We start from the raw sequence: 24,533 nt of genomic DNA, 5'->3' as shown, positions 1-24,533 counted from the left end.
CTAACCTAGCATGCCATTGTTTACAAAGTCTATTAGTACAAGATGTAGACATGCTGGATTTATTACAAGTTCTTTGACTATTATTACAACTTGCTAAACAACAGACATTCAACATAGAAGGCTTTGACAAATTTGAAGGAAATACAGCAACAGGAGAGCTAGGACTAGTTGAAGATGTAACATGAACAAATGCTGGATCCAATTGATAGAGGCCATTTTTAAGAACTCCTTGAAGAAGCACCTTGCCCGAGACCTTGTCCTTGATCAAACAAAAATTAGAATGAAATTCAGCAATGACATTATGATCATTGGTAAGCTGTGAAACACTCATGAGGTTCTTTTTCATGCAAGGAACATGAAGAACTTGAGATAAAAAAAGAACAGAAGGAGGATTAGTTTGAGTAAGAATAGTGCCAGTTCCAATATTAGCAATAGGAAGAGCCTTACCATTTCCTACTGCTACTTTGTCATTGCCACCATAGGGAGAATGAAGAGAGAGATTTTGAAGATTAGAGGTGATATGGTTTGTAGCCCCAGAGTCTACACACCAAGAAGTATCACCATGTTGATAAGATGATGAAGAAGAAGACAGATATTGTTCATTCAACGGAGGAGAAGGAAAACCATGATGAGTCTCATGAGCAAACCCTAAATCTGTCAAGAAAGCTCCATTACCCTCATGAGAAGCTACAAAAGCCTGAGAACTTGATTCATTTCCACCTCTATCAAAAGACGGACGTTGAAAACTGCTATCAAATCTATGATAACATCGATAAGCTAAGTGGCCTGGTTTTCCACAGAGTTGACAGTAAAACCTTTTTCTAGAAAATCGACCTCTGCCTCAACCTCCTCTAAAACCATTTCCATTTCCTCGACCTCCTCTATTTTGAAAACCTCCTTTATTCCATTGCTAACATTCATAGCAGCAACATAATCAAATTTAGGCAGTCCACTAGACATATCCATATTCTTTGAAGATAATCTCTGTTCATGCATCATTAAAAGATACTGAACTTTTTCAAGATCAATTTCATTCATCTGATACGTAATTAAGCCAACAACAGTGTTATAATCTTCACCTAATCCATGCAAAACTGTCATTAACAGATCTTGATCATTTAGTGGTTCTCCAATTGCTGCCAAAGCATGATTGATAGTCTTGATTTTTAGAATATATTCAGTTACTGTCATATCACCTTTCTTAATGGATCTAAGTTGTTGTTTCAACTGGAAGAAACGAGCAACAGTTTGACGAGAAAACAAATTATCAAGAGTAGTCCATACCTCTGCTGCCGATTCACAATGAATGACTTGTCCAATTACCTCCTTATTAATTGTCGAAAACGACCACCCTAGGAGAAGTTGATCTGATCGCATCCATCTAAGGAAATCGGGATTAACAATTGGTTCTGAATTAGGCTCAGTATCACCAGATAGAACATATTTAGGCGGTAGATCAGTTTTGTTTATGAAAGGCAGCAGATCAAAAGCCCTAATTGTAGTCAAGATCTGTTCCTTTCAGTAGAGGTAATTGTTCGAATCTAGTTTTGTAGGCACAAAACTAAACGCCTTAGACACCGAAGCAAAGTCCGACAGAGCGGCAGAGGATAAAGAAGAAGATGAGGTCGAATCACGAGAAGCCATGGATGCAAGTTGCGATGGCTGTGATACCATGTAACAGAATGAAAACTAATGAAACATAATGTAAACTGAATGAAAATAGAAGGTTCAAAGAAATAGCACCTCGTCCAAACTTGATTAAAAGAAATGATTCTCCACACTTTACAATAGGAAGGCTATCAAATATATATAGCCTTCACTGCTAGGCTTAGCTCTCACAACTAACTAATAATCCTCTACAATCAGAACTACAGTCAAATAATACAACTAACAAAATACAACACAGTACAATACACGATACAAAAGATATAACGAATAAGACTACAATCAAGCTGTCTCATTCTCTTCAACAAATCTGGGCAGCCCTTCGACTCTCTTTGACGAAATCCATAGAGATGCTAGACCAAGCTTGCTCGGGCACCGGCAAGGGTTGTAGAAGCCCCGGGTAGGCCACATTCTCAGCCTTGCACCTCTTACAAATGTCACAGCCCAACACAAACCTTCTCACCTTAGCTCTCAACCCGGGCCAATGGAAGAGCTATTTCACCCGTAGGTAAGTATTTTGAATGTCGGAGTGCCCTCCCAATGGAGATTCATGTAGTGATTGCAGGATTTTCTTCTTGAGGTCTTCTTTATTTCCAATGACAATCCTGCCCTGATGCCTCAACATTCCGTCCACCAGTGTATATCCTTCAACCCCTTCAGATCCCATGGCCAGCTTTTCCAGCAGCTCCTTCACTGCTGCATCCCCTTCATAGCTTTTGATCACCTGTTGACACCATTCTGGGATAATGGTAGTTATGGCTGCCTCACTCCCCTCCTCATGACACCTTGACAATGCATCGGCAACCACATTTTCTTTTCCCTTCCGGTATTGTATCAAGTAGTCTAATCCCATCAACTTGGCCATTCCTTTCCTTTGCAACTGTGTTTGTAGTTTTTGCTGTAGTAAAAACTTCAAACTCTTGTGGTCCGTTTTGATTATAAACCTCTCAATTTCCAAGTAATGTCTCCATTTGTCAACAGCCTTCAGTACTGCAATGAACTCCTTCTCATATATGCTAAGCCCCACATGTTTTGGGCCCAACACTTGGCTCAAAAACGCCAAGGGCCTCCCTTCTTGCACTAGGACTGCCCCCACACCCGTTCCACATGCGTCAGTCTCCAAGACAAAGGGCTTACTAAAATCAGGCAGCCTCAATACCGGCACTCCACTCATGGCCTTCTTAAGCTCCTCAAAAGCCCTTTCAGCTTCTGGTCCCCAGCTAAAATTGCCCTTTTTTAGCAATTTTGTTAGCGGTTTGTTGAGGATCCCATAATTTTTAACAAACCGCCGGTAATACCTTGTTAGGCCTAGGAACACCCTCAAGGACCTCACGGACTTGGGCCTTGACCAGGACACCATTGCCTCCACCTTCTTTGGGTCCGTGCTAACCCCTCCCTTGGATATAATGTGCCCTAAATATTTCACTTGCCCTTGACCAAATGCACACTTAGATTTTTTAATGAAAAGCTGGTTAGACTTAAGGACGTCCAAGGTGATTTTGAGGTGAATTAGGTGCTGGCTAAGGGAAGGGCTGTAGACTAATATGTCATCAAATAACACAAGGATAAATTTTTGAAGCTAGAGTTCAAATATCCGATTCATTAGGGATTGAAAGGTGGTTGGGGCCTTGCTAAGCCCAAATGGCATTACCAAGAACTCATGGTGGGTCCTAAAGACTGTCTTATGTATGTCTTCCGGTCTTATCCTAATTTGATGATATCCTGAACGCAAATCAAGCTTTGAAAAGATTTGGGCATGGTGAAGTTCATCTAGGAGGTCTTCCACCAAAGGTATAGGGAATTTGTCTTTAATGGTTATGGCATTAAGTTGGCGATAGTCCACACAAAATTGCCATGATCCATCTTTCTTTTTGACTAATAGGACGGGTGAAGCAAAGGGGCTTTGGCTGGGCCTGATAATGGACTGTTGAAGCATTTCCCTAACCATTTTCCCTATTTCAGTCTTTTGGAGAGCTGGGTACCGATAGGATCTCACATTAATGGGTTCGGTGTTTGGCTTTAGGTGAATGGTGTGGTCATACGGTCTAGTGAGAGGTAGGGAATTAGGTTCCATGCAAAGGTCCTCATAATCTGCCAGCAGTTCATTAATGCAATTTAAGTGGTTTACCTGGTCAGGGAGCTCCCCAGTTGAGCTGATCGTCAAGTAGGCCTGGAAATTCCTCCAAAGTTATGATGGAAAAGAGATTGGCCAGCTGACTCCATTTCCCCTTGAGCACCTTCTGCAACCTTCTTCCTGTTATCATGTTACATGTTCAACTTCCTTACCTCCTGTCAATTTCATTCTTCTTCCTTCCTTTTCAAATGACACCTCCATTCGGTTAAAATCAAAACTAATCGGGCTTACTCCCTTCATCCAATCCACCCCCAGCACTACATCACATCCCCCCAATTGTAACAATCTGAGGTCTGCTTCGAATCGCTTGCCTTGCATCTCCCAGCAGAACCCATTGCAAGCTGATGTACTCATCACTTGCTAGCCATTGGCCACAGTCACACTTAATGGTGGCGTACCCGTGAGCTAACACCCCAGCTTCTTGGTCGTGCCTTCGTCTAAAAAGCTATGGGTACTCCCACTGTCAATTAAGACCGTCAGGCCTTTCCCTTTAACCTGTCCTTCTACCTTCATTATTTTGTTGTTGGTTACCCCCTTCAAGGCATGGATGGATATCTCTCCATTATCCTCCTTGGCCTCTTCCTCCTCTTCTTCTTCCGTTACTGCTTGTTCAGATTTCTCACTCCTGTCCAGCAATAGTATCTGTCTCTTACACTGATGGCCCACATGATATTTTTCTCCGCATCGGAAGCATAATCCCGCCAGCCTTCTTTGCTCCCTGAGGTTTTCTCCAAAAGAAGTAGAGTTGGGGCCTGCCACCCCTCTCGCCCCGTTACTTCCTCTCATTTGATCCCAGTTGGAGTGTCTTCTAGCAACATTAGATGAGCCTCCTACTACGCCCCTCGTTTGCTGCCTTTGCTTCCTCAGTAAAGCTTCTACCACCAACTCTTATAGCCTAACATTCTCGGAGGCTTGCTCAACTGACTGGGGCCTCAACACCTTCACCATTGGTTTGAGCTCGTCATTAAGGTCACTTAAATAACTCGACACAAAATAGGCTTCCAAGAGATGAGGATTGTGTTGGATCATGAAGGATCTCAATTCCTCAAAGCGTTTCTGGTAGCTCTCTACACTTTCGGTTTGACTCAGTTTGTTAAATTTGTCCTTCATACTTCTTTCCCCGAACCTCTCGCACACTCTCTCAGTGAATTCCTCCCAAGTGTAGGTCCTTCCCTACCTAAGGCTCCCCTGATACCAAGCATTAACCATCTCACTAAAATGAACTGTAGCCAGGGGTACTTTCTGCCCTTTAGGGATACCATACCACTCAAACATCCTTTTGCATTTCCTCGGCCACCACCGAGGATTAACTCCCTCGAAGGTGGGAATATCCATTCGAGACATCGGAAACCCTGAGTGATGATTTACAGGTTTGTCTCGAGCCCTATCCATCAACCCAACCAGCTCTTCTTTCGGGTCCACTTCAATCTCCGAGGTTCTGCATTCCCTAGTAGTACCATTCCTCTGTAGGATTGGTTTTGTGTGCTCTCGAAGTGGAAAATCAGGAGACAACTTGACTTAGTTTTGGCGAGAGAACATAACCATGAACTGTTGCATTTGAGCACCCAGTTCGTCTCTCACCCTTGCGATGGACCCTTCCAGCCTCCGCTCCATTCCATCCATGGAGCTCTCCACTCGTCTATCCAACGCCATGATTGCCTCGTGGCTACGGGTAGCTCCTAACTACAGCTGGTCGATCCAATTTTGACAATCGATCATGGCGGAGCTGGCTTGTTGTAGTTGTGATTCCAAATTCTTCATACGAGTCCCTTTTGCCATTATTGACTTTTTCCTTAATCGGCCAAGGAAAGGTGGCTTTGATACCAAATTGTCACGGCACACCCGTGAATGCAACTACTCCTAGCCCCGATTGGATTAGGAGTGGGTTTCAACCAACACAAAACAGAACAGAGCAAGGAGGAAAAGAGAACAAGAGTGAGAAATGAGAGAGAGAAGAAGAAGAGAGATAGGAGCAATGGAGGAGAATTAATTCTGATATTCTCATTCGATAGTCCTTTCTCCAGCAAGCTGGGAATATATAAACACTCGAGGGGTGGGGTCTGCTACAGCAGATCCCTTCTCCATGCGGTTATAACTGCTTCTTTTTCCTATTCTAATTCCCATCCACGTGGGGAATCTTCCAGCTAACATCACTAGGGAAGTTACAGCAGAAAAATAACAAAATTACAGCAATAAGGAAATGACAATAGTAAGCAAAAATAAACCAAGACTCAACTATCTGATTCAGCAATCTTAGGCTCCCTTCCATGACAGTACAATACATATATTGACATGTTCAACAAGTCATGACTACTGGACATGTGACGTGGCATGTCTGAAACATGAATACTGAGTCCTAATAGGTTTTGCTTCTGTTTTTATGTTCCATGAAGTGGTACCATTCCGTTGGAACAAATTTAGCTGCGAAAGCATTTCCGTTTTCTGGTTTTGGTTGTCTTTTCTTCTATTTAGAAGTCACAGGAAATAAAGAGTGCATAGTGCAACATATGAAGAAAGGCCTCAACAAACCCAAGATAAAATAGATTTATTGCTGGTGGTAGACCTATTGGATTCATTGCCAAAACAGTGTATTAGTCTGGATCATGGAGTTTATGTGCTTTTTTAATCTCTCCAATATAAGCCCAGTTCCAAGATCAAATTAGCCAAAACACGAGGCCCTTTCATGTCTTTTTCTAATTTGGTATAAATAATTGCTGTCAGTATAGTGCTTACCCCTTTGGATGGAGAATGCTATTTAAATGTTCACTTCTGCAACTTGTCTTGAGCTCGCATGCAGTTGTTCTGTTAGCACAATGCAGTTTCTGATTACCAATGAGATTGATGGGATGGGATGCTTTCTAGTTGAACTGGTGACTCTTTTGCAGTATCTGATTTAATAAAATTAGATAAATGAAGATCTTGCAGAGAAGGGTGGAGGAAAAGGTGCAGAAGGGTCAAATAAATTTCCATCAGGCTCAAAGCCATTAAAAGAGAAGACAACTAAAGCTGAAAGGCGTGCCCTGCAAGAGGCTCAACGAGCTGCAAAAGCTGCTGCGAAAGGTTTGACCAGATGGTTTTTCATATGATAGGAAGATTTTAGAAATTAGCAATACTATTATTTGATGGTATGGTGGACATTGCAAAACATTATCTTAATTTCTAAAATTTTGCAGGTAATGATATGTGTTGGATTCCAGCTTGCAACTTTTTTTATAAATACTTTCTGTTTATTATGTTTTGTTGGTTAACTGCTAGCTTTATTTTTTTATTCATTTAACGTTGGGTACTTGTCTTATTATTCAACAGTGTATTTATGTTGTTTTTCTAGGCATTTTAGTGGCTTGAATTTTTCTTTATGCTGGTCATTATCTTAGAATGCAAGGATAGGTTTATTGTTGGACAAACTGCCAAAAAAAGGTAAAAAATAATCCTTCAATCTTATTCGGGATATGTGCTGTTAAATAATAGATCTTCCTGTTCAGTTAGAAAGTTCCTAAAAACTAAACAAGAAAGTTTCTAAATCTAAGTTTGGAAACTATACAATTTAGGATACAAATCAAAAGATGGAAAGACAATATTCATAAGATACATTCCTAATATAGAGAAAGGAATCAATCAATAGAATAGGAAACTATATCATTCTATAGAATAGGTAACTTGGGATTGACATTGATAGTCAATCCCAATCTTGCACGGATTGATTGATTGATATCACAGATTGTTGACACTCCCCCTCAAGATTGGGAGTGGATATCTTCTATTCCAATCTTGCATACAAACCTTTGAAACACTATTGAAGGTAATCCCTTAGTTAGCATATCTGCCAATTGATCATTTGAGGAGACATATGGAGTGCAAATCAGCCATTTATCCAATTTTTCCATAATGAAATGTTTGTCCACTTCAACATGCCTAGTTCTGTCATGTTGAATTGGATTGTGAACAATATTTATTGCATTCTTATTATCACAATAAAGCCTCATAGGACCTTGCCATTGAACCTTTAAATCATCCAACAAGATTTTTAACCACAGTAATTCACACACTCCCAAGGCTATAGACCAGAATTCAACTTCTGTACTTGATCTAGCCACCACATTTTGTTTTTTGCTCCTCCATGTGACAAGATTGCCCCCTAGAAAAGTGCAATAATCTAAGGTAGACCTCTTATCCACAACAAAACTTGCATAATCAGCATTAGTGTAGGCTTCAAGAGTTATAGTTCCTCCTCTCTTAAACACAAAGTCCCTTTCCAGGTGTCCCCTTTAAGTAGTGAAGTATCCGATATACTACCTTTAAGGGAGTTTCTTTAGGGTTGTGCATGAACTGACTAACTACTCCCACTGCATAAATTATGTTTGGTCGAGTATGAGCTAGATAGATAAGCTTCCAACTAGCCTTTGATAGGAGAGGAAGAATTCATAACTAACTCAAAACAAATGTACACAATCATTTTTAGCCACTTTTCTAAAAAAAATCATTTTCAGTCACTCAAAGAAACTAATTACACTCTATAGGCCCTTTTTTATTTTTTCAAGAACTATGCTTAATTGGAAATGTAACAAGTCAAAATTGGGTAGGTTAAAACTTAAAAAAAAATGACAGACTTGCAAAATTAATTGATAGGGTCAAAATTTTTAATTTTTTCAAGAACTATACTTAACTGGAAATGTGACATGGTCAAAATTGGCTAGGTTAAAACTTAAAAAAAAAAAATGATAGATTACGAAATTAATTGACAGGGTCAAAACTGGTAAAGTGGCTATAGAGTGTAATTAATTTGTTTGAGTGGCTAAAAGTGTTTTTTTTTTCCAAAAAGTGGCTAAAAGCGAATTTTTTTTTGAGACATGGTTAGCTTTTGCAATTTCCATAGGAGGGGGGGGGGGGGGGGGATCCCTTGTCAATCACATCATCTCCTATAACTTTTCCCAACTTATGATTTGGGTTAATGGGGGTGTCTACTGCCTTACATCCTAGCATTCTTGTCTCAATTAGAAGGTCAATGATATATTTTGGTTGGGAAATAAAAATACCTTTTGTTGAGTCTGTCACTTCTATGCCCAAGAAATACTTCAAACGCCTCAAATCTTTTATTTCAAACTCACTGATTAAACATTCCTTTAGTCTATGCATGCTCTCCTCATCATTGCCTGTAACTACAATATCATCAACATAGACAACAATAAGTATGGTTACTCCTTTTGTGGTTGAATGTTTAACAAAGAGAGTATGATCTCCTTGGCTTTGCCGATATCCTTATCCAAGCATTACCCTTTTGAACTTGCCAAACCATGCTCGCGGGGACTATTTTAAGCCATATAGGGCTTTATTAAGCTTACACACCACCTCCTGATTTTGGGAGTCATAATCGGGTGGTAGATCCATGTAAACCTCTTCTTCAAGATTCCCATGCAAAAAGGCATTTTTGACATCATGTTGATGCAATTGCCAGCTTAGGTTAGCACCTAAGGATAGAAGAACACAGATTGTGTTCAACTTAGCAGCAGGGGCAAAAGTGTCCAAATAATCGACTCCATATACTTGAGTATACCCTTTAGTTACTAACTGGGCCTTGTAACGATCCAAAGATCCATTAGATTTATATTTGATTCTATACACCCAATGACAACTTACTGGATGTTTCTCTTTGGGCAATGAAACAAGGTCCCATGTCCGATTCTTCTCTAGGGTTACCATCTTTGCTTCCATAGCATCTCTCCAATGCTTATTCCCTATAACTTTAGAAAAACTTTGTGGAATAGGAATAGGTTGAAGGTTGGTAAGAAAGGCTTTATGAGGGGATGATAATCTGGGATAAGAGAGGAACAAATGTAAAGGGTGTTTAGTGCAAGGCCTAGTGCCCTTCCTAAGGGCAATAGGCCAATCAAGATTGTTGATTTAGACTTATTGGTTTATGCGAATTTAGATGATCTAATCTTTCTCAAATATTCTTCCCACACTCTCAGATCAACAGAAATAAATGTTAATGTAAACAGAAATTAAAGAATTTATAATACAAGACATAAATCAGAAAATCAAACCACAAGAGTTCGATTTTATCCTAGTTTGGATTGCAAGTGTTGCAACCCTGCATCTAGTAGTCAAACACCCCTCAAGCAATGTCACGACCCTAGGGTACTAGGACGGCATAATTGTAATTAGTACTAGAGGGTATAATTGTAATAGTGCATTCTATTATGAATTGGTTAGTAGTGCATATGGCTGACACGGTTGTTATAGCCATGGAACTGCCTATAAAAGGCTGATTGTAAGAGGATGGCGATAATTTTGATGCTATGAATGAAATCCTTTCCCTCTCTTTGAATTCTCTCTCTCCGAACCTCTTCTATCTTCCTTTGATTCTTGTTTCTCTTCCCCTTCAGTCTAATTCTTTCCCAATTTTCTCTCTGATTATATCAGAATTACCATTGTCAGATCTTTGAAATTGACAATTTGGTATCAGAGCCAGGCGGTCCTTGGCGGCCGAGCTAAGATTTCAGCGAGCAAGGAATCGGTCCGAAAGTGAGTGTTTCATCAAGGCTTAGATCTTGGGCAGTCGGCGATTGTGCAGGTGTTTTTGGCGATTTGGAGTTTGGGTGGTAGCGTTTTGGACAAGGAAGGGTGTCGCGGGTGTACCCATTGCGGTCATTGATTAACGACATAAATAGAGGAAGGATTTAGGTGAGGCATGGTGGAAGGGACGAGAATGAAATAGCTGGAGGCCCGATTGGATGCGATGGAGAGTGGGCTTTGTCAAACTTAGGATCAATTAGAAGGCAGATTTGAGAAGATTGAGCTTGGGCTTTGCCAGACTCAGGAGGAGGTGAGTAGTGGCAGAGTCGAGAATGTTGCCACCCGGGATATGATGTTACGAGAAGGAGTTGCTTCCAGTGCTAATTGTAGTAGAGAAGTGGAGGTATTACTTGGAAGGACACCCATTTGTGATAAGAATGGATCACGAAATCCTTAAGTTCTTGTTACAACAACGCTTACGTACCCAATTGCAGAAGAAAGGGGTCACCAAGTTGCTAGGATTAGATTACGTGATTCAATACAAAAAAGGTAAGGAGAATATAGTGGCAGATGCTTTATTGTGAAGAGAAGAGGAAGGCAGTTGCTATGCCATTTTTGCCGTAGTTCCTAATTGGGTGATGGAGATTTCAGATAGCTATGAAAAATCAGAATGAGCCAAGACTCTTGCAGCCTAGTTGGCTGTCCAACCTGATAGTAAACTAGGGTATAATCTATCAACAGGATTATTGAGGTTTAAAGGCAGGTTGCTGGTAGGGGATGATGACTAGTTGAAGGAGCGGATCTTGCAGCCCTTGCATAGTTCTTCATTGGGGGGACACTCGGGGCTAAGGGTCATCTATCACAAGGTTAAGCAGTTGTTTTATTGGAAGGGACTCAAGAAGGATGTAACTGCATTTGTCTTGGCTTGTGAGATATGCCAATGCTTCTAGCATGAACAGGTTGCCTACCCTGGGCTACTGCAACCCTTGGCTATTCTCGAACAAGCTTTGGAGCAAATTTCGATAGATTTCATAGAAGGGTTACCCAAATCTAAAGGGAAGAATGTCATCTTGGTAGTAGTGAACAGATTGACTAAGAACGCACATTTTTTGAGCTTGGCTCGCCCCTTTACAGCTCAAGAAGTGGAGCGTTTATTGCTAGATTCGGATATAAAAATTCATGGGCTGCCACTCTCTATAATTTTAGATAGGGACAAGATCTTTACCAGCACCTTTTGGCGGGAATTATTCCGAAATTTGGGGGTGAAGCTGCAAATGTCAACTGCCTATCATCCCAAAACTGATGGGCAAACCAAAAGGGTAAATTAGTGCTTGGAAAATTATCTCCGGTGTATTTGTTTCTCCATGTCTAAGAGCTGGAACAAGTGGTTGTCTCTTGCCCAATGGTGGTATAACTCAAGCTTTCACAGTTCACTCAAGAGAGCTCCCTTTGAAGCCCTATTTGGATACAAACCCCCACTACTACCTGTGGTAATACCCTCTCTTAGCACTGACAAGGCAATGGATTATTATTTATAGCAACAGTAGGAGGTCTTGCAATTGATTAAGGAGGAGCTGGTAGTGGGTCAAAACCGGATGAAACAGATTGCAGATCGTAGAAGAAGCGAAAGGGAGTTTGAGGTAGGAGATATGGTGTATTTAAGGGTGAAATGATTTCAGCAACATGCCTTCTCACCTTCCCTTATATCCAAGTTGAGTCCTAAGTATTACGGGCCTTTTGAAGTGGAGGCTAAAATAGGGACAGTAGCCTATTGCTTGAAGCTACCTCCTAATGTGCTGGTCCATTTGATTTTTCATGTCTCCCTCCTAAAGAAATTTGTTGGTGCAACGGAGACCACAAGCCCTCATCTACCCCCACCAGCTGAAGACTTGGCAGAAAAGGTTGAATTGCTAGTAGTGCTGGAAAAATGAGTCATCTACTAGGGATCGATACCTTTGATTCAGGTTCTTGTGCAGTGGTCTCACTTCCATCCCGACCACACCACTTGGGAATATCTCCTTGATCTCCTTAAACAATTCCCATGGGTGGCTCAGCTGCTGCAATTTCTTGGGGACAAGAAATTTTTTTAATCAGGGGAAAATTGTCATGACCCTAGGGTACTAGGAGGGCATAATTGTAATTAGTACTAAAGGGTATCATTGTAATAGTGCATTCTGTTATGAATTAGTTAGTCGTGCATATGGTTGACACGACTGTTACAGCCATGGAACTACCTATAAAGGGCTGATTGTAAGAGGATGGGGATAATTTTGATGCTATGAATGAAATCCTTTCCCTCTCTTTGAATTCTCTCTCTCCGAACCTCTTCTATCTTCCTCTAATTCTTGCTTCTCTTCCTCTTCGGTCTAATGCTTCCCCATTTTTCTCTCTGATTATATCAGAATTACCATCCTTAGATCTTAGGAACTGACAAGCAGCTGTCTTTATTCAACATGAACAATCAGTACATAATTAGTTCACTTTCTTCTATTCCCGAGTACATCAAGCCTTCGCTCCCCAAGATTACAAAGCTATCTCTCAAACACTAACCTTTCTCTTCTCGGAACGAATAGTACTCATTACAATAGAAAAATGAGAACCCCTCTTCGCTCGGCTACCCCTTGCCCTCTATTTATAATAATGGGAGGACATTCCAATATAACCGACTAGGATTAGACAATTACAGTTTTAACCCCCTAAACATTTCAGTATTATTTCTAACTATCTATTTTAACCTTAGCCAACATAAGCCTCCATTGTCTTCATTGATCTTCTAGGATAACTTGAGGCAAACATATCAACAAAGATCACTGCTGGAGGATGTTGGTTCGGGTGTAGGGTTAACATGGGATATAGAGTTAGCATCATCAAGAATGAGAGGCTCAGCAATGGGGTTACTTGATGATGTGTAAGGTGAGCTGATGGTGTTGTTGGTGTTGTCAGATTCATGAGTATGGTTTTAGTAAGATTTTGTGACTTGCATAGGAGTAGTAGCTGGCCATTTTTTCCTTGAGTATACCTATAATGGCTGAGGAGTACTTGGGACAAGCTCTTCCAATGTCATGCTTAGTGAGTCCTTTGGACTAGTGGCTGGTAATGGAAATAATGACAGATCATGATCATTAGGAATAAAAAGTGGGCCTTGATATGAGGGTTGAGACTTACTAAAAAAGGATTCGCCTTCTACAAAGATGACATTGGCTGACACATAGTATTTCTTTGTAAGGGGGTGATAACAGTGATAGCCCTTTTGAGTAGATGAATACCCAAGAAACATGCATTTTAAAGCTTGAGGATCTAACTTACTCCTATTAACAATTGGAATATGGACAAATGAGACACAGCAGAATACTTTAGGTTTCAACCCTTGACTAGACACATGGCAATCAGGAAAGAACTTGGTTAACAGTTGAATTGGGCTGCAAGATTCGAGGATTTGAGAGGGCAGCTTATTGATAAGAAATGTGGCTGTTAGGGATGCTTCTCCCCAATAATGTTTGAGAACATTATGGTGGAATAGAAGCGCTCGAATAACATTAAGAAGATGCCCAATTTTTTTCTGAGCCACTCCATTTTGTTGAGGAGTTTAAGGGCAAGATGATTCATGGATGATACCCTTTTGTTGGAAAAAAACAAAAAGGGATTGATTGAAAAAATCCTTGGCATTGTTTAATCTAACCCTTTTGAAATCTATTCCAAATTGCCTTTTAATCATATTGTAGAATGTAGGGAAAATATTACTAACTTTAGCCTTAGTTTTCAAAAGATATAACCATATTATTCTAGTACAATTATCAACAAAGACAACAAACCACCTTGCTCTAGAAATATTAGGAACTGATGAGGGCCCCCAAATATGACTGTGAATTAAGGTAAATGGAGAACTAGTCCTTTTATTAGATGAAACAAAAGAAACTCTCTTATGTTTTGCAAACTCACACACTACACAATGGAAACTATTGACACTTAGACCCCTAGACAATTCTGGAAACATCATTTTAAGAGTAAAAAAGGAAGGATAACAAAATCTGTAATGGTGTAGCCATATTAGATCCTTGTTGGACTGAACTAAGCATGACATGGGAGAAATCTGCCCTTGTGTGTCTTGTCCATCCGATCCCTCAAGGTAGAACAACCCAGCTCTAGCTTTAGAAAGCCTAATCCTCTTCCTCGTGCCCTGTTCCTGTATCTCACAATGGGTTGGATAAAACATAACATTGCAATTAGTGTTTAAGAGAAGCTTTTGGATGGAGATCATGTTAGTAAATAGTTTGGGAACATGGAGCATGTTATAATTGGGAGCACTGGCAGTCCAAGAAATCACCCTATGAATCAAGAAATATGTTCACTCTTGGACCCTCTCACAATCCTCTCGGTTTGGACACAAACATCATACCAGAAAATAAATGCAAGCAAAACAGAACATAAATAATAAAAAAGAAATAGAAACGCAAACCACAATGACACCAGATTTTATCCTGGTTCAAATTGCCTTTTAGGACCAACCCTATATCCAGTCTTGAACCTCCTCGAGCAGCCTTCTTTTATTCAAAGAATGATCAATATACAGTTGGTTTTCTTCCTTCTATTTCTTGAGTACATCAAGCCTTCTCCCCAAGATGACAAAGTTATCAAGCTCTAGCATTTCTCTCAGAATGATCACTACTCGTTACAATAGAAATGAGAACTCTACCCATCTTGGCTACCCCTTGCCCGCTATTTATAAAAGTGGGTGGATATCCCAATGAAGACTATTAAATATTTATAGTTTAACCCCCCAACTATCACTAATTACATAATTAGGATATAAACATCTATTTAATGCTTCATTGGCCCTCAAATACACTAATATAACTGATCTTCTTATCCTATACTCGAGACAATACTTTAACAGAGCACATTTTTGAGGGTGAGATGTTTATTAAGAATAACATCTCCTTGGCCAGCAACAGTGGTTAAAGAACCATCAGCTAGGGTGATATTTCGGGAACTAGAACAAGGGCTATAGGTAGTAAAGTGATGAGAAAAAGGTGTCATATGATTCATAACCGTCGAGTCTAAAATCCAAGAGGTAGTGGGATTTTTTTTTGAAGCATATAGAACAAGAGAATTAGAAGAGATACTTGTGAGAGCTAGAGAGCAAGCACCCTCTTTTGTCGTCCCTTTTTCAAGAGATTCTAAGAAATTCTTTAATTTTTCAATCTTTGCTCGATTAAACTCTAGGGTGTCTCCTTGTTCAGATCCCTTCTAATCTGATTGTTGGTGACCATTGGCCATGTACACTTGGCCTTGATTTTTTAGTGACCCACTCTTGGGAGGCTTTCCATGGAGCTTCCTACACTTCTTTATGGTGTGCCTAGGTTTTTTTTACAGAAGGTACACCATAGAGTATCTCGATCCATAGCCTTCTTTTCCTCTCGTCCCTTACCTTAACCATGAGTATTCAAAGATACCAAGGTTGACGCCTCCACTGGAGCAGTTTCCAACATGACACCCCTTCTTCTCTCTTCTGCACGAACAATAGAAATAACCTCATTTAAAGATGGCACATCCTCCTTACCAAGGATTTGCACCCTTACCACATCAAACTCCATGTTCAGGCTAGCTAGGAGATCATATGTTCGCTCTTTCTCCACAAACTTCTTGTGTAAGACTGCATCTTCACCACACTTCATTTCAAGGCACTGGTAATGATCCAACTCTTGCCATAAAGTTTGCAATAAATTTGCATACTTAGTGACAGATCTGGTCCTCTTTTTTGTGCCTGCCACCTTTGCCCAAATTTCATAGATTTGAGCCGCATCTCGAACCTTAGAGTATGTGAGCTTGATTGCCTCCCAAATTTCTTTGGCCATTGTTAGAAACATTACCGTGTCACTAATTTCAGGGATCATGGAATTCCATAACCATGACATCACTAAGGAATCCTCTTCATCCCATGTTGCAAACGTCGGATCTCCTTCTTTAAGTTTGGTCCCTTCCAAATGACTTAATTTCCTTTTTCCCTTGAGAAATGTTTGAATTAACTGGGACCACTTCAAGTAGTTATTATCGTTTAACCGGTAAGCCACTTGAAAACTTGGTAAGTCTCCTCCGAAGCCTCCATTGTTGTTTCCAGCAAATGGAATTTTCGTTGTGCTGGTGTTGTTGAAATCAGCCCCATCAACTTGGGTATTTTGTGAAGTGGACATGATGTTCGAAATATTGAAGATTGATTAAAAAAATAAAATAGATTAAAGGCGAAAGACGTCCACAATAGTTCCAAAGAAACGGTGACTATCGTCTAGGCTTTGATTCCATGCCAAAAAAGGTGAAAAATAATCCTTTAATCTTATTCAAATCAATGGGATACATGCTGTTAAATAATAGATCTTCTTGTTCAGTTAGGAAGTTCCTAAAAACTAAACAAGAAAGTTTCTAAATCTAAGTTTGGAAACTATAAAATTTAGGATACAAATCAAAAGATGGAAAGATACAACAATATTCATAAGATACATTCCTAATCTAGAAAAAGGAATTAATCAATAGAATAGGAAACTTGGGATTGACGTTGACAGTCAATCCCAATTTTGCACGGATTGATTGATTGATATCATCGGTTGTTGATGCAAACTGTTAGTGTGGGTTTTATCTTGATCATAGTTGTGTCAACCTCGTTTGGGTATGATCATTGTTTTTAAAGTCTCTAAGTGCACTCAATTGCAAAGTCCTTCTAGAGCTTAAGCCCAAAACACAAAGGAAAAGCGCATGTTCAATAGAAACAAAGTGCAAATGTTAGAAAAATAAAGAGCTAATACAATAATTGCAACTAAATTGCTAAATTATACTATCAAGACAAAAATTCATGCCAAAAGAGAACAAAAAGGGGATTTTTTTTTTAAATTCTTTTCAATTATTTAGTCTACATTAAGGAAGCCATATTCATCATTGGAGTTATAGTTCTCATCATCTTCCTCATCAGTTCCATTTAATTGACTTCTTCAACCAAAACTGGCCATGAACTGAACGTTGAAGTTGGTGTTCCAGTGCTGCATTGCCTCCTTTGCTTCTAATATTAGATCTAGACTCTTCAACTCTACCTATATTAACAACAGCACCCTATGTCAAAAAATCATGACCAAATACTGAATCATTCTCTTCTATAACACTCCAGGATATTTATATAATAGATGGGTGTGTGTTGGTGTATTAGGGTATCCAATAAGAACCCTTTGTTTGTTTTAAAAATAAAAACAAAAAATAAGCACACTTAAGCATGCCTTGCACTTAAGCTGCACTCTCTCATTTGCACTTAGCTTTGACAAAAAGAAGCACTAGAACTTTGCTTTGTGCTTTATTTGTGCTTAAGCTCGCTTAAGTGTGCTTTTAAGAACAGTGGGTTTGATTATTGTATATTTTTTAAAAAAATATGCTTATCAATTTGTAGTTCTATTAACTAAGCCATCAATTTTCAGTGAATGGATAAAGACCTCTTTTTAAGAAGTGAAGGTCCTTCTGGAAATACAGTGGAGAGTTTTTCATACTTGCAAAAAACAATTAGAAATTTGAAGCACTAAATTTAAATGTTAAGTGCATCTCAAAGTTTTACAATATAAATAGATACATGAAGGGATTAAGAAACTATTAAGACTTAAAAGGTGCAACTAAATGCGCATTCTAAATTAGATTTAATCCTGAAATTCCATTTACATACTTTGGGCTCTAATGTTTTCCCTACTTTTGCATCCAAAACTTTTTGATGAAAGACAGAGAGTTCAACAAGAGATGCTATCAATGAATTATAAGCAAAAAAAGAAGAGGTTTTATAAAACTAATATAGGATTTTCTGAATTAGGGCTTTTTTTTGGGGGGGCGGGGGGGGCGTTCACTTTTAGTTAAATTATTTGCTCTAAAATCAGCCTATCTACAATAAATTAAGACTATGACAAAAGCTAATGGAAAATGCTGATTCTAAAATCTTTATGAATAGGAAGATCCTCAACAAAGAGTTAATATTTTCTCTGCTTGATGGCAGATGTGGTTATGGAGCACATAAGAGACAATGTAGACATGCTGATGCAGAAAATCTATAAATAACAAATTCTGGCACATTGAGTTGCGGACTTCCTATGGTGGGAAGAAAAAGAGGGATGGGAGAGGTGTAAGTGATTAAGTAAACCATTATACGGTATAGGATTTTAGGGCATAAGGATAGTTAACAAAAAATCTGGGAATTTTCCAAATGTTAAGTTTAAACAATGTTTCACTTATCTCAGATTAGTCAAGTGGTTCCTAAAGGCGTCTTCTAGCCTTTGTCATTTTGTTTGTTTGTGTTGATTTGCATTTTGGTTCTGTAAGGACCGTGTGATCTATTTCTTTACCACCAATTTTTATGTCCCCCGACTGGAGTTTCTTAAATTACATATATTATGAATCTGTATACTCACTTATTAGTGAACAAACATATTGTGCAAGCAGTTGGTAAAATATTTTATTCTGTGTGCCTTTCAATGACTGTTTACAGTTTTGTGTTATAGGTTCAAGAATGGATTATGGATGTATAATTCACTGGAGACACCCTTCTATTGTTATTACATGATTAAGTAATGTGTTGTATGCTTTTCCTCAACTGTAGTGGTGGTTTTTATTTGTTATAATTTATGTTTCGTGGCTGTGCACTCGTTCTCTTTTTGTTGTACATGTGATCTGTGTTCTCATTGTGCGCATATGCAATTTCCATTGTTCTTACAGCAGAGGGGAAAAAGTCTTTTGCTGCTGCTGGAGGAGTTACTGTAGTGCGTGAACAAACTGCCAAAAGTGTGAAGCAGCCTTCTCAAAAAACAGATGGTCCTCCTGTTGCATCTTCGTTTGCTGCTTCAGAAAACAAAGGAAGTGATCGACCTCCTGAGAAAGATAGGAAGAAAGATATGCCTCCTCCACGCATGCAATTTGACGATAAAAACCGTGTTGAGAAGGCCAAAAGGCGTGCTGTAGTCAATCAAACTGAAGCTAAAAACAGAGTTGAGTTGTTTCGGCATTTGCCTCAATATGAACATGGAACTCAACTTCCTGATCTGGAAGCAAGGTTGTTCCAACTGGAGCATATTCATCCTGCTGTTTACAAGGTAATCCTTCCATTTTATTTGGAAGATTAGTTAATTGTCAATTTTTATCTCTGCATGTGGTTACAATAATAAAAATTCTACATTAGTATTGAAGTATTAATTTTACAATAACATTACAAGCTTATTCTTAACCATTATGTATGTGTACACATATAGTGCCTCACATTAAACAAAGTCTATTCATATTTGTAGTGACGATGTGCCCTTTTTCTAATATTTATATTGGATTCAGAACAGATAGACTAATTGATGGATCTAGCTTTTCAAGGCTATGGTTAATTCATACCTTCAGGTTATAATTATTTAGACTATGATTCGATTAAAACCAGAAGAATTCTGGCGAACTCTGTAGATCTATTTCAAACTTATATATTGATAAAATTAGATAGATTGAATGAATTCTACCCCACTGTTCTCAGATTATTCCTTGAGTATAAGTACACAAGTTTCCTAGCTCGTTACTAATTCTACTTCAACTCTAACTCCTAAAATATCTTCTAATTTACATCTCTTAGGTAACTCCTAATTTATAGCTCTAGATTACAACATAAGAAAATTAAATAATCAAACTTAAATGGATAATTAACTATAAATTGAAACAGATTATTATCAACAAGAGATAAGAAAGAGATGAATGAGATTATCTAGTATCTCTCGGTTTATTCCTTAGCACGAGCTAGCCCTAGCTTTATCTTCCTTATCTTCCACCAACACTCCCTCTCAAGCTGAGGAATATATATCAAATATTCCCAGCTTGCTTCGAATTGATTCAAAACTCTGTTTCTGCATTGCTTTGGTCAGAATATCCGCATGCTGATCTGTAGTGGGGATATAGGTTAACTTGTTCCATTTCAGGTTTGTGCAAACTTGGACCACCTTGTTGAATCTCGATTTCCTCTTTCTCCCCCTCTTGTTGATTTAGGAATTGTGAGATGGATTCTGGGCTTGAACAGTGATTATGGTTAGGGTGATCAATTTTAGTGGTTGGGACTGGACTTGGATGCAGTTTAGGAACTGAACTGGAGATGGATGGGTTGAGAGGAACAAATATGATTGAAGTCCAAGAATTTGCTGGTTCACTGTTTATGTTGGTGTCAGCGAAAAAAGACTTATTTTCTAGGAAGGAAACATCGCATGACACAATAAATTTTCTAGTAAGAGAATGATAACACTTATATCCTTGTTGAATTGGGGAATAACCAACAAATACACACTTAAGTGCCTTTGGATCAAGTTTGGACTAGTTTAGCTGGTTGTGATGTACGAAAGAGGTACACCCAAATACTTTAGGAGGAAGTGGGTTTACGGCTCTGGTATGAGGAAAAGACTCGAGAAATACACTCAAAGGTGTTTTGAATTGAGGGGGCTTTGAGGGAAGGCGATTGATTAGATAAGCTGTTGTAAGTACCGCCTCTCCCCAATATGAATTTGGAACCGATTGAGTGAACATAAGTGCTCGAGCTATCTCAAGTAGGTGCCGGTTCTTTCTCTCGGCTATACCATTTTGTTGGGGGTTATATGGGCAAGAATTTTGGTGGACAATACCATGCTTATTTAGATAATTATCAAACTGGTTTGAGAAGTATTCTCTGCCATTGTTGGTTCTTAAGATATGAGTAGAAGATTGGAAGACATTCTTGACCATTTGATGAAACTTCTTGAATATCAAATAAGTTTTAGATTTTTCCTTCAATAAGAATACACAACATACTCTTGTGTGATCATCAATGAAGGTTATGAACCATCGAGTATTGGTTAGGTTAGGAATTCTAGCTGGATCCCAGATATCACTATGCACCAAGTGGAATGGTTGTGAAGGTTTATAGGTATGTTTGGAGTGAGTACTTCTAGTTTGTTTTGCAAGAATGCAATGTTCACAAGAGAAACTTTGAATTTTATTGATAGAAACTGAAGGGTACAAGACTCGAAGATAATCTAAACTAGGGTGTCCTAATTTTTGATGCCATGGCATCAAGTTATTTCCAGAAATAGTAATCAAAGAGGAGTGAACTAGGGACCTAAATTCTTCTTGGTGATCAAGCCTTGATATTCGATATAGACCATCCTTTTCTTCAGCTTTGCCAATCCTCCTCCCCAAAGGTATGTCCTGAAAAACACAATGAGAGGAAGAAAATATTACTGAACAATTTTTTTCTTCATCTTACTTACTAATAGAAGATTACATCTTAAATTAGGTACATAAAGGATTGATTTTAGGCTTAATCCTGCAACATGTGTTGTCCCTGTTCCTTGAACAAAAGTCCTAGTACCATCAGCCAAAAAAACTGTAATATTTTGATTACATGACTTATAATCTGATAATATATCAATATCACTTGTCATATGGTCTGAAGCTTCAGTATCTATGATCTAAACACCAGTTGACAATCTTTTGGAGAATAGAGAATGACTAATTTTACCTTGTTTGGCCAAAGATACCAAAGAATTGTTATTGCTGTCTGAACTCTCAACAGGTTTTTGTATCTTGGTTAGAGTCAACAACTGATGAAGGACTTCCAATTGTTCTTGAGTTAAAGAAATCGGTGCTGGAGTTCCCTTGTTAGATTCCATTATGTAGGCAGTTGATTGTCCACTTTTCCTTTGATTCTTAGGTTTCTAATTAGGAGGTTTTCTAGGTAGCTTCCAGCAAGTCTCTTTAGTATGGTATGGCTTGTGACAATAATCACATCATTGTTTTTCTCACTGGTTGTCACCTTTAGTTAGAGTAGACATCCTTCCTCGAGTTGTATTCAAGGTAGAATTCTGTAACAATCCTTCACTGGTTGAATGATTAGACAACATTACTTTCTTTCTACTCTCTTCTCTTCTAACCTCAGCAAATACTTCTCTCATAGAGGGAAAAGGATTGGTTCCAAGCAATCTTCTTCTTACCTCGTCTAAATTCGGATTTAGATCATGTAGGAAGTCAAATGTTCGTTCTTTCTCCACCATTTGATCATATTTCCTCCCATCAACTGAGCATTCCCATGTGATCTCATGGAAGAGATCCATCTCTTACCATAACTCAATCAAGATATTGTAATACTCAATTACAGAATTGTTACCTTGCTTGGTGGATCGAATGGTGGATCTAACTTGGAAACATTGAGCAGTATTTGCAAGATCCGAATAGATCTCTTAGACAACACTCTAAATTTCACTAGTAGTCTTATAAAAGAGATAAGTCCGTCCAACCTTTGGTTCCATAGAATTCACAAGCCATGCCATGACAATGGCATTCTCGGCTTCCCATAATCCATATTTTGCATATTTTGTACTGGGCTGCAATGTTTCACCAGTCAAATATCTGACCTTGTCTTTGCCATTTATCACAAGCATAACCGATTGGAACCACTCGCGAAAGTTGGTTCCATTCAACTTATAGAGTGTGATTTGTAGGGAGGATCCATCAAAGCCTATTGCTGCCGCTAGAGCTTGAATATTCCTTGCTGCTGGAACTCGGCTACTGGGTGTCAGAGGAGGACTTGATGCGGAGACCTCACTGGTTTGAGGCTTTTTCGCCATTGTATAAGAGTTTCCTTACAAGATGAACTCTTGTTAATCAGATACCCCACAAGCTGGGCTTTGATACCATGATAAAATTAGGTAGATTGAATGAATTCTACTCCACTATTCTCAGATTATTCCTTAAGTGTAAGTACACAAGTTTTCTAGCTCGTTACTAATTCTACTTCAACTCTAACTCCTAAAATATCTCTTAATTTACAGCTCTTAGATAACTCCTAATTTATAGCTCTAGATTACAACATAAACAAATTAAATAATCAAATTTAAACAGATAATTAACTATAAATTGAAATAGATTATTATCAACAAGATATAAGAAAGAGATGAATAAGATTATCTAGTATCTCTCGATTTATTCCTTAGCACGAGCCAGCCCTAGCTTTATCTTTCTTATCTTCCACCAACATATATCATCCTAAGGATTTTTATATTTGATTGTATAGTGTATACCTTTCATGAACACACTACAAAATAAATGGTTATTCATTTCTCATCATAGAATGATTATTCAATCCTTGTTCTCCTTTGGATTATAATCAAAACAAGCTTTTTGAGTTATCCTAATCTCAGACGTCAATGAAATTGAGTTAATTGGTTTTATAGATATGTTACTATAGTTGGATGTGTTGGACATAGGTACTATCAGGTGGGGTGAATTTAATAATAGATGTTTGTTGGTCTACCCTCTCCTTTCAATGCCTATTTAATTTAAAAGAGGATCCAGTACTTCTTAGTCATGAAATATCTGATCTAATTGTTCAATATTCAAGGATTCTTCTTTAGGTAGTTCATACCATCTATACATTCTTTTGATCTAAGATATCCAACCTTCTGTGATTTAGCACTAGCATATGCTAGCTCCATGGAGGTGTGGTGCTAAGGTACAAAAATAGGAAGGAAGAAGTGTATTAATGGCAAGTGGCAACATTCCTTTCTAGCTAAGTGTCACAACCCCAAGGATCCTCACAGTTATAATTGTCATCATATTAGTAGATAGCTTACTTGTATTACACAATAATTGTAATTTCCTTTTCTTTTTTCTATTATAGGGCTTTGTCCTTAGTTATAGACAGTTAGACTATTTGTTATATTGCGCATGGATGGGGAGGTTGTTAGGCTATACATAAGCCATAGCTGAGGATGGAAAGAATTATGTTTGAATTGATAAATGAAGTTATGATTTCCCTCTCTAGAGTTCTCTCCTAATCTCCCTCTCGTTTCCCTCTGCTCTTTCTCTAATTTCTCTCATTCTATGTTCCAATTCCTTTCTCCTTGCTATTCTTTTGTAATCCTTCCCCATTTCTTGCTGCATTTTCCTCCGTCTCCATCCAATTCCCCTCTGATTTCTCTCAAATTCCAATCCAACTGTCACGGCTTGAGCTTGACAATGCCTTCCCTTCTAATCCGATATGAATTAGAAGGATCAAACACCGAAATAGAGAGCAAAAACAAAGAAGAATAAGGAAGAACAGAGAGAAAAGAGGAGAGGTGTTGCAGAATTCTAATAATTTCATTAGTTCCATTCATTCTCCCGATGGGACAATATACACTAGCGTTTTGGACAAGAGATTCTTCTGCCAGGGTGGGCC

At 38.6% G+C, this 24,533-nt stretch overlaps 1 protein-coding gene across 4 annotated transcripts in view; it reads left to right on the top strand.

Moving 5' to 3' along the window:
- LOC127789851 (probable translation initiation factor eIF-2B subunit delta) overlaps nt 1-24,533 on the top strand; it is a 52,262-nt gene that overhangs the window by 9,285 nt on the left and 18,444 nt on the right. For 2 of the 4 annotated variants that reach the window (XM_052318889.1, XM_052318885.1), the window contains exons 2-3: nt 6,716-6,859; nt 19,043-19,416. In XM_052318889.1, coding sequence (XP_052174849.1) covers nt 6,716-6,859; nt 19,043-19,416 — 518 coding nt within the window. The remainder of the gene's footprint in view (nt 1-6,715; nt 6,860-19,042; nt 19,417-24,533) is intronic. The other 2 variants (XM_052318887.1, XM_052318888.1) reach the window with 2 other exon arrangements.

This window comes from Diospyros lotus, chromosome 14 (genome assembly GCF_014633365.1).
Source record: "Diospyros lotus cultivar Yz01 chromosome 14, ASM1463336v1, whole genome shotgun sequence".
Lineage (NCBI taxonomy): Eukaryota > Viridiplantae > Streptophyta > Magnoliopsida > Ericales > Ebenaceae > Diospyros > Diospyros lotus.
This window is presented reverse-complemented; position numbering and strand designations above follow the sequence as displayed.